This window comes from Eretmochelys imbricata, chromosome 10, assembly GCF_965152235.1.
Source record: "Eretmochelys imbricata isolate rEreImb1 chromosome 10, rEreImb1.hap1, whole genome shotgun sequence".
NCBI lineage: Eukaryota > Metazoa > Chordata > Testudines > Cheloniidae > Eretmochelys > Eretmochelys imbricata.
The window spans coordinates 20,117,857-20,129,366 of NC_135581.1; the positions used below are offsets into that span (position 1 = coordinate 20,117,857).

Consider the following 11,510-nt stretch of genomic DNA (forward strand, 5'->3'; position numbering starts at 1 on the left):
ATTTCTGGCATTCACAACATCTCCTGGCAACGAGTTCCACAGGCTGTTGTTTAGTAGGCAACAGGTTTAAAACCATTTTATTGGGTGACTCCTATTTCTTGGGTTATGTGGAGGAGTAAATAACACTTCCCTGTTCGCTTTGGCCACATCAGTCATGATTTTATAGACATCTATCATAACCCTCCGTAGCTGTCTCTTTTCCGAGCTGAATAGTCCCAGTCTTTTTTTAATCTCTCCTCGTATGGAAGCTGTTCACTACCCCTAACCATTTTTGTTGCCCTTCTCTGCACCTTTTCCAATTCTACTATATCTTTTTTGAGATGGTTCAAACAGAACTGTATGCATATTGAAGATGTGGGCTTACCATTGATTTCTATAGTGGCATTGTGATATTTACTGTCTTATTGTCTATCCCTTTCCTGTTGGTTCCTAGCATTCTGTTAGCTTCGTTGACTGCCATTGCACATTGAGCAATGGTCTACTCTGTTCATTCCTGTATATTTTGTTCTCTGGTATTACCACATCCCATTTATCCTCATTTCACCAAGCTTCTGGGATGCCTATTATGTAAATATCCTCATTTAATGCCAGGCACTATAGACTTCTAGCATTCGTATATAAGCACTTATACATTTTGTCAATGTGCGTTCATGTTATAGTTATATGGGACTCTTTTACATTTGGCTGTTCGTTACTAGCTCCTACCTGTACTTTTTATCAACTTCTTTCCTAACTCCTTCACAAGGGTATAGAGTTCCCCCTTTAATAAACTGATCCCTGAGGGATGGCTGCGCTCAAACCGTGTGCTCCTCCGCACCTGTCAACACTTCTGCGAGCCCTTAGTTTAAAAAATTATCTACAACCTTTTTAGTTTTACACGCCAGCAGTCTGGTTCCATTTTGATTCTATAGGATAACTTTCCCTTCCATCAGAGACCCCTGAAGCACTTTACAAACAGTAATTAAGATCCCTGTGAGATAAATATTATTATACCCATTTTCTAGATGGGGAAACTGAGAAATGGAAGTGTCTTGCGCAAGGTCATACATGAAATTAGTGGAAAGAGACTGACTTCAGTGGGCTTTGGATGAAGCCTGTAGGTCAGACTAAAGAAAAGAGCCCATGCTGGGCTTACTTCCGGTCCTATTCTCTGTTAGAGCACACGCTCGCCCATGTTGGAGAATGGGAATAAGGAATGTCATCACTGGATGTGGTTTCAGTGTCACTGGTATGGAATTCTGCTTGATTTTTCTGAATCATAATTTACTAACTTTCTTTAATTTTTAATCTAAGTTTTGTATTGTTAAAATCATGTACGTTAAATATACTTTGAAAAGTTCAGAAAATAAATATTTCTTATCCAGTTAGCAATCAAAATAAGCAATCAGGGATTTAGTTCACAATGAAGTCCACTTCAAAAATTAAAGGCTTTTTGGATTTTATGACATCTCATGTAATTTAGAATAACTTTTTTATTTCATGATGACAGAAAAATAGCTGGAGCAAACATAAGACTTCACTGGCTAGATAATCTACTAGTTGTACTGGAAAAGGCTTGCACATATGATAGCTATGGGGGAAAAAAGACAATGTGTTTGTGTGTGGGTGGAAAGGTAAACATTGGTAAGTTTTTACTTAACACATAATTGCAACAGAGAAATTGTGAGCTGTTTTGTTTGTTTATAGCTCAGTATCAGGATGGCTGTTACAGATCATTCCACAAATGTCACCATTCAGGACAGATCTGTTCAAGTATTTTGCATGCAATGCCAGAAAAAGATTTCTAGTGTTGTTTAACACAAATTATTTCCTTCCAGCGAGGTATTTTTAATGTTTTGAGAATGCCACTCAGGCTTTCAAGACTCCAGTTTATAGGTTACTATAATCAATAATATTCTTCAGTCAATTACTCTGCATAAATATTCACTTATGAATTTGGAGGTTATTTTATTTAAGTGTGCAAGATCACTGCAAAGTTTTTGGATTTGGTGCAAAGAATATTATGAAAACATCAGTGGAGCTGCATGGAGATTTTATTAGTAAATATAAATAGCATAACTGGATTCAATTTTTGTTTCTCTATGGTGACTCTCATATTCCCTTCCATTAATGTTATCTTAAAAACTTGACTACAAATCAACACTCCGAATATCAACCTATAATTGTGTGTCAGTTGCTATTTCCATGATAAAATTTTTGGAACTTTCATTTCATTTTTATAGGTGTGGAGTCTTCTACCCACTCCACCATTATCACTCCTCCCCTCCACTTACATGGGTTAAATACATCTCTAAATATTATCATAAAAGTAGTCTTTAAAATGAGATAACTGTAAACCAAATTTTTTCTGAGTTAGTCCTTGAGATGGAAATGGCATACAATACGTACAAATTAGTATTCCATCCATCTTTTGCAGTAATAAACATGCCTGCATTCTGTTGTCTTTCCCCACCCAAGTGTGTCAATATTAGTGCTGACAGCAGGCATATACAAGCCATTGGGAGGACTGTTTCTCAGTTACTGTAGCAAAACAGTAAGAATCAGTATATCCCTCCAATACGATTAGTACAAGCTGTTTGTTGTTGGTTGGTTTTTTTTTAATATCTCTAGTTAAAAAACGGTGGACAAAAATGTTGAAGGCTAAACTACTGCAGTGGTGGAGGCTTTGGGCTCAGGACCAATTTTGTGAATGTGGACTATGTCTCAGTTTTTAGATGATGCAGCTTTTGCCTGTTTAGGGGAGGTGGGGATGGGGGTTGATAAGTTTGGTCTGCAGAGGAAAGGAGAGAGCCCCTATAACAGGATCTCCCCAAGCTTGGCATCAAAACCTGTCTCTGCCTCAATTTCCCAGCTCAAGTAATTCGGCTGGCTGGCTGCTTCAGTGAAGTTTCCACCAGAATCAGTGTTTCCTTCCCTTTTCCCAGGGATGCATATATGGTTAAAAAAGAAATACAGTTTGGCATCAATCAGAACAGGTCCTGCCACCTGACCAGTCCTTGGGCCTCTGGCTAAGAGGGCTTCTGCTGCTGCTAGCTGGTGTGGGAAGCCCCCTTTCAACACCTTTTTCTGACCCAGGGTCTCCTGCAAGAGCTTCCCCAATCCCATCCTTAGTTGAGCTGCTTGTTGGCCTTTTATCTCATCAGACAGGAGGCAACTGGCTAGTCACAGATAGGGACTATAATCATAAGGAACTTGGGCTATGTTTACATTGCAGCTGGGAGCGAGCCTCGCAGCCCAGATAAACTGATTTATGCTAGTTGGGCTCGTGCTGGTGCACTAAAATATAGCTGTATGGACTTTGCAGCACTGGTGGAGCTTGTTTGGCTAGCCCAAGTCTCTGCTGGTGGTTTAACATCCACACAGCTATTTTTAGCATGCTAGTGCAAGTCTGTTTGCTTAGGCTGGGAAGTTCACTCACAGTTGCAGGGTACATGTATCCTTAAAGCGTCTTTCCACCCTGTGACAATTCCTTCCACAAACATCCATTGTAGGCTAATTCATGCAACAAGTGCAGGCTTTTTAAAGACTATTTGCCTGTCCTGGTAGGAGGAAGAGTATAATTACAACGGGTGGAGGAGGAGACCACTCTGGCAATACTACTAGTCTTGGTTGGACCAGACAAAGGTGTAACAAGTTCTTAGCCTTTGTCAACGAGAGGGAAAATCTCCTACATAAATCAGGTTAAGGGTACATCATGTTAAAAATGCAAGGAAATAGCGTTAAGGTTGCTAGTCTGTTTTAAAAATTAGTGTAGTATAGAGGCACAACAAGCTTTTGAGCCATAGTGTGAACTTAAGGACAGAGTGACAGCCTTAAATTGAAACTTCCTTTCTCTTTACAGTTGTTAAAATTAATATTAAAGTTTAGCCCCTTGTTTTTGACTTCCCCTATAATAGATAGCTTAAGCATGTTTAAGGGCCTCTCAGTAGACTTCTCAGTCTAAATATATGAATAAGATTACATTGCATACTCTGTGTGTGTGTGTATATATATATATATATATATTTTTTTTTTTTTTTTAACTGAAATTGAAGTGAAACACTACAGTCAGGTTTTCGGTCACTTACCAAAACTTTTAGTATTTGGGGCCTTCAGAGGAGGAAAGTTTCCTTCTGCTAGGAATGATGTTCATATATCCAGTGTTGTGTCTCTGATTCCTCTATTCCTTCTTCCTGTTGCTCTGAACCGCTCACTGTTGTATCATTAGTTTTTGGTGAGGGTGAGAGCTTGGGTATCTGAAACTAAGCTGAATTTGTCACTCAAGTTTCTATCCCAGATTTTTCAGAAATTTTCTGATGCATATCCCTTATCAGGATTTTTGAACAGGATATTGTATAAATTCTACATATAGACATTTTTGTGTAAATTATATGATCCTGCAAAGGCATCTATTTTTACTTTACCTACACAGGTTCATAGAAGTTGTGAGAGGTTCCTGGGGCTACAGAATGACTGTGAATAATAGCTAGAGTTGGGACTGAAGGGTACCAACCACAGAGATGAATTTGCAGATCCAAACTATATATAATGGGCCTAATTTGAACACCATTAACTTTCCTAAGTTTTTCAATCTGGATTTCAAACTAGCCTCCTCCCTCTACTGCCTCCTCTTGCTCCACTCCTTCCTCCCCACCCCAAAAGACACAACCTGCAAATTTAAGAGTGTTTGGAATGAGTTTTGGTTTGCTTGTTGAAGAGAGGTTTGAATCTAGAGGTTTGCTCTGGATCTATCTGTAATAAAATCCAAGTTGCTATCCAGTATAATTTTTTACTTCAATGCACAAATATTTATTAATTTAGTATATTTTGAGTTGAAGATGCAATACTTCATATTTGTTACGTAACTTTAAATCTGAGCTTGTTCTGAGTGGTAAAAGCAATAATTATACTGTTGGAGTAGTTAGTAAGAGTGGCATTTGGGATTACCTTTTTTTTTTTCCTCTCCCCCCCAATAATAGATGGTTGACCCTACCTTAGCAGAAATGGGAAAGAATCTTAATGAGGCCATGAAGATACTAGAAGACAATCAAAGGTATCTACAAAGAGTAATGGCTGCAAGAACAGCAGATACATGTTAAGCATGTAGATATTGATGCCAGTGTCTTCAAGCAAGTGAATGGGGTTTTTTTCTACTAATTCTAGGACTTATAATTATCAGATATTTGTACTTACTTTCTGCCATATTCAAATCAAGAATGTTTCTTGACTGAGGGTGTTTGTGATTAATGAATATATGCGGGGCCAATCCAATACATATTTTGTAGCATTCAGTCTAAATCCAACCATGACACATTTTCTAAAGGTTTTGACTTGCTCTTAGCATGTGAATCATGGCTCCACAAGTAACTTTTACTTTCATCTCACACGACCTGCTGATAAAGGTTTTCACCAACCTAACAAAGCACAGTCTTCAAGTTTTTTCTTCTTAATCAAAGGAAAGTCAGATCAACAACACTGTTTAAGGCCATCCTTAATTACATTTTATGTTAGTCTTGTTGATCTATTCAAACTGTATTCAGTAATTTTTGTCACTTGTGAACATGCCAATGTATTTTTGAGCATCGACCTGCACTGGGAATTTGGTGCTATGCAACAGAAAGTTAAAATGTAAATAACTCTTGTTCTTGTATTTTTAAATTAGAAAAATTGAGGAAGAAGATGAAAAGAAGTATGTAAGGAAGGATATTCCTGGACCACTCCAAGGGAGGTAGGTGACAATGTGTTCTTCATATTCAGTGTACAAACTCTTAAATAAAACATGTTTGCAATAATTTTGCAAGGAACTTATAATATATACTATCGTGAAAATTTACCAGTCCACCCACAAAATCTGGTCTCCTGACTTTGCCCATGATTGATATCTTTTATTTATGGATCAAAAAAATTGCTTGCCCTTTGTGAGAAGTATTTTGTGTCACTGGTAGCTAATGAAGAATTACTTGTTTGCAGTGTTGTAGTTGTGTTGATCCCAGGATATTAGAGATAAGGTGAGGTAATGTCTTACATTGGACTAATTTCTGTTGGTGAAAGAGACAAGCTTTCGAACTACATAGCGCTCTTCTTGAGTTGTAGTAAAGCCTTACAGAAGATAATTTAATGGAGTTTTATGTCTTTATCATATAGCATAATTCTTATGTAGATTTACTTTTAAATCTGAAATATTGCATTCAATGAGTTTGAGACACATTCAGACAGGAAATTCATACTTGAGAATGGTATTCTCAGAAAAAAGGCACAAAGCACCATGTTTAGGAATATGGTTGGCCTTCACAGAAAACTATGTATCACTCAGCATAACAACCTGAAAGTTTACATGCTATGATTTGTGCATAAAATTGACTATTGCATCTGAAAAATAAGATTTAGGCTTGCATTGTCATAATCTCTCTTCTGCAAGATCATTCATGAACCCAAACTAAGACTGCAGTTCATTTTCCATTCTAGTTTAACATGGGTTTAACAGCAGAAAAATATTGTGAATACACAACTTGTTTTCATTTAAAAAAATACCTTGTCTTTCATGGAAGTTAATGAAACTGGTATGAATCGATGAAGTTGAACAGACTTGTAAAAAGTTGGGAATGCTTTTTATTAGTGTTACTGTTACCTCTTTCATACTTTCATAATTTTTCATTTTATTAATATAGGTTTTAATTTGATACTATTTCAAGTTGGGTTGGTGTGTGGTGGCTTTTATTTTTGCACTTCTAGCAGTTGTAAGGCAGCATAGTTCCAGAAACGGTTTCAAGAAACACTTTCTGTTCACTAGAACAGATGTTTGTAAGTAATCAGTGTATTTTAGAAATAATCATATTACTGCAAGATGTGCTCAACTTTGTGAGCTCGTGATTGGATCCTCTGAGTTTGGACATCTACTGGCAAGGTCTTCACCTACAATCCTGCACTCCAGGGCTGAACGATTCCTTAGTTAGGCTTGTCAGTCCAAATCCTCAGATTTCAAGGGAGCCTCTGTGTGGGCCAGTTCCTTAGGCCTATTGAAATGCCCCATGCATAAGTCAAGAGGATCTGGACTCCTAGATACAGCAGCCTTCCCGTTATGATCCTGCTCCACTGACACCTTTTCCCCACCATCCCAACATTCTACGGAGCAAAACCCTTGTGTGTTGTTGCAAAACTGTTATAAGTGGCCTTTAAAATCTGTATCCTGAGGCACTAGAGTTGCTCATCTACTTACCATTTTTCCTTCCCTAGTGGGCAAGATATGGTGAGCATTCTCCAATTAGTACAGAACCTCATGCATGGAGAGGAGGAAGATGAGTCATCACAGTCTTACCGGTAATGCTAATTTGCATTGTTCTATTTGGAAGATTATGATAATTATATTTGCTGTGACAATTTTTGAAGCCACAAATTGTACACTTAATTTTTGTATTAATTTTAAATTTGCAACAGTGTAAGCTGTTTTAACTAAACCTTTGTTACATTATACACTGAACTAGGAGAAAAAGTAAAATGTGGAACATACCTAATAAGAATTTTTTTAGTAGTCTGATACATAATTTTAACCTAATATTTGCTAACTATCCATTACTTGGTGTTAATGTTTTCCTCAAAATAGCCATACTCTTTACTGCAGTGAATTATTAAAAGCAGTTGTATATAGCAGGCAATTATTCCTGGCTGCCAACTCAATTTCTTTAAATTATCCTCAACTTTATGAGCGTTGCTTATGCTGCCTGCATTCTGAGGAAGCCTAATTTTTTGACGTATCTTCAGGAATTGTAGTTGCATCAGATATAATATATTTGTAAATTACAAGTTGCATAGTATCTCTGCATATGGATATTTTTTATTTCAAACGGGGTAGTCTGAGCCTGGGAATGGGAGTTACTGCATTCTAGTCCTTGTTCTGACACTGATTTATTTGTAACCTTGGGCAATACATTTAACCTCTCTCCTTCCATTTCTCCATAAAATAGTGATGCTATTTGCCACCGTACCTGGACAGGAGTGTGGAAGATCAATATTTGCAAAAGAGTTTGAAGATTAAAAATGTTATGTAAATAATAATGATGAGGAAAGATATAGTCTAAACTTTGAAGTTTCATAGTGTCGACTTCCTTTTTGTGTAGACCAGGCCGAGGCATATGTTTAATGCATGCTACCATTTTACAATAAAATGTTAGTTACAGTTTTCGTATGTTAGTGGGTTGAGATAAACCCTATACTCCCTTTCAGGGTTTAGCTCAAGCAGCTAAAAGGTGTCTAAACTACAACTGCCGTGTCTACTCTGATTTTAACATGTTAATTAATGTGTTGAAATTCACCTTTTCTTCTAGTGTATACGTGGCTCTTTTATACTTCATTCTGATACATATTTGAAGAAAATATTGCATCTCAACCAGTTCTATGACAATCTGGGCATATCCAGTAAAAGGAGAAAACATAAACCCATTATAATATGCATGACATGTATCAAACTGACAGTTATTCTCATACAATGTTTCTGGTTTGCAGACTTCAGAATGTTGGAGAACAGGGGCACATGGCTTTACTGGGACATAGTCTGGCAGCTTATATTTCAGTGCTGAACAGGGAAAGGCTGAGAAATCTTACAACTAGAATCCTTTCAGATACCACTCTGTGGCTTTGCAGACTCTTCAGGTAGGTCATGAATTGCTTATTTATTATGTACAGTTAGGTAGTAAAAATGGTTTTTTAAAAAAAGTCTGAAATACGATTTGTTATCTTGATAGACTTATGCCTTAAATTAATGGTACACTGAAAGGTCTTAAATACAGCACACTTGTTTACAGGACACTGTTCTTTCAAGCCAAGAACTTGTCAGTAATATACCAGTCATAAAAGTCGTTTTTTATAAGGAATTTACAATGGAGTTAGGGGCCAAAGTACGATAGTGGGTAGACAGATGGTTGAATATCCATTTATATAAGCATATATATGCTGTTGAGCTTTGTAACTCTTTAAAAAGAGGTCTTCCAGTGAACTTCTCATTGGTTCTGCCTTAGATTTCATTTAGTCTTTACATATAGAACAGCTGAGTAATTTTCAGTGTAGCGAGTATATTTCCTGAAGGTCTACCTGAACTTGTAATTTAAATCCATTAGTTGAGGGGAAAGAAAAGTACAAGAAATACTTCATTTGCAAAGAAACTTAATCCAACAGCTAGGTTATTTCCTTGTATGGCTTAATTTCATGTAAGATTCTTCCTCAAAGTGCCTTAGTCTTGAGATATGCTTTAATGTATGTGGTGCCAGAGCTGGCTGATTTATAGATTAAAATGGAAATCTGGCTGCTGCTAATGTGGGAAATATTTCCCATTTGTTAAAGAAATAACTTTTGGGTGGGACAAAGCTTCGCTGATATCTCATTTAATGGTAATCTAGAGGTATGCCCTATCCCTGCAGTTCTTGAAACCTGGGTTGAATGACTAACCCTGGACTATCATGGTTTGGACATGATGTAAAATACAGGATGTTAATTTGCAGACAGCAAGAAGGGTAATCGGGATACCACATGGTGTTCAGTGGAACCCTTGACAGGAAATTATGTTGACTGGCTCAAAAGAGAATGGCGTATGCCAGTCCCCTGCCATGAAAGCATTGGCTATTGTCGTATATGGCTATTATATGCTGTATGTAGTGGATGGTCAGTGACAAACTGATAACTGGTCTCTTTCCTGATAGGATTATTGTCTAAAGCACTGACAAAGATGAATGGTACAACAAAGCAGATTTACACAGAGGTGTGATTAGCTATGAGTGTCTGCAAACGGAGTTTTAAAATATTCAGTACTATAAAAGCCAAGTTAGCAAGGGGAGGGGAAATTAATGATACTCAGGGCTTTTATATGAGCACACACCAAGAATCTGAAGGGAGCTTTAATTTAAAACAAATTTAGTCGGGAACTGTTTCACTTTAATATCACAACATTTCTTTAGGTTTTGGGGGCTTCTAATGGGAATCTTAGTTTTATGTGAAAAGGATATATTGTCCATTAGATGTCTCAATATCAAATCATTCGAGCCTTCCTGTGGAGGAAGGAATAAGGCACAGGCTTCTCATTAAATTAACTGATGAAGCGATAAAGGAAATAACTAAAACTGATCCAGCCACAGAGCTGTTAAAGTTACAAATTATCCCCATCTATAGATAATAAATGAGGGCTTGATTTAGCTGCACACAGTGACAAATGGATCTTCTGTAGCGCCAAGATAATCAGCATTCTCTAGTTGGTAGAACATAAGATGAATGAATATCTGTATTTAGCTATTTAGTAAACTCTTGTGTGTCTTAAAAAGTTTTTGAAACTGTACATGGGTATGAGGCTAGATTACATGACTCAAAGATGAGATGCAGATGGGTTAAGCAGAAATCCATCTGTTTGACAGTTTATGTATTGATGGTCCTAATACCCAGTCTTAGAGGAGCAGTTGGTCCCATTCTGACACCTAATATGTACTGCAGCAGTGATTTCACATCAAACGTGAATACCTGCTGGACCTTGGAACAGGTGTGTATGGTAAGATGAGTGGTATATTTTGTTTTACAACTGCATTTATATGGTATATCCAAAAAAGTCTATGAATAATTTTTAAAATGTTTCTAAAAATACATTTAGCTTACCTTATAGTTCAGCTCCAAAAAGGTTTGATGGCTACCATAAAGCATGATGGAATGTCGCTCATTAGGAGTCATTTGGGTAATTTATGGTGAGGCTGGATGCTGCAGGATTTAAAAATTTAAGCTGAGGGATGGACTGAGTGACTTTTAGGTTATTCAGGACTATTGACATACATGTTGGACATAAATGATGTAGCAAAAATCCAACTTCCATGTCACTTAATAAATCCAGACCTGTACTACTCTTCCTCCTGTTGTCCCTTCATTTTAGTTAGGTGGCTATATTTCTTTACACTGGAACTGACATACCTTTATTAGATACCTAATTCCCCCGTTGTCTCTTCTTGGCTTTTAAACATTAGTGTGCATATCACTGCTGAAGCTGAAATCCTTCGTTCAGAGAGAGAGAAACAAATTAACTGCTAGTACAAATTTGTAGTCCAGTAGTCCAACTTCCTAGGTAGTAGACATAGCAGTGTACTAAATAAACTGCACTAAATGGCAGTCTGTCTGTTTGTATTTCAAGGAGTGTTAAAATAGGACATGAGTAACGTTGGGTATTATGGATTTGTTTGGTAGTGCCTTCATACTAAAGTTCGCAATATCCTGTCCACGTTTAATTCTATTTTAAAAAAAAGTATCTTTCACTCTGATTTTATAGGATTCTGCTTTGAAACTGCATCATGTTGCATCTTCCTCACTGACTCTTATGATTCTTATAGATGTGAGCCATACCCACTTGTTGAGGTTTTTTTATAATGGAATTTTTAAAAAGTGAAAAATCTTTCCTGTTCCGCAAATGTTTCCATCTACATTTTATGATCTGGTGGCTTTACTAAGTGCGTTTAAGTCTGAGAAAATATCTTCGCAAACTTTGAGGATTTTAAAGAGTGGTTTTCTTGCCC

The 11,510-nt window shown here is 37.0% G+C and overlaps 1 protein-coding gene across 2 annotated transcripts in view; it reads left to right on the forward strand.

Moving 5' to 3' along the window:
• PDXDC1 (pyridoxal dependent decarboxylase domain containing 1) overlaps positions 1-11,510 on the forward strand; it is a 53,345-nt gene that overhangs the window by 6,638 nt on the left and 35,197 nt on the right. For both annotated transcript variants that reach the window (XM_077828283.1, XM_077828284.1), the window contains exons 2-5: positions 4,959-5,032; positions 5,642-5,707; positions 7,213-7,296; positions 8,479-8,625. In XM_077828283.1, the coding sequence (XP_077684409.1) occupies positions 4,959-5,032; positions 5,642-5,707; positions 7,213-7,296; positions 8,479-8,625 (371 nt within the window). The remainder of the gene's footprint in view (positions 1-4,958; positions 5,033-5,641; positions 5,708-7,212; positions 7,297-8,478; positions 8,626-11,510) is intronic.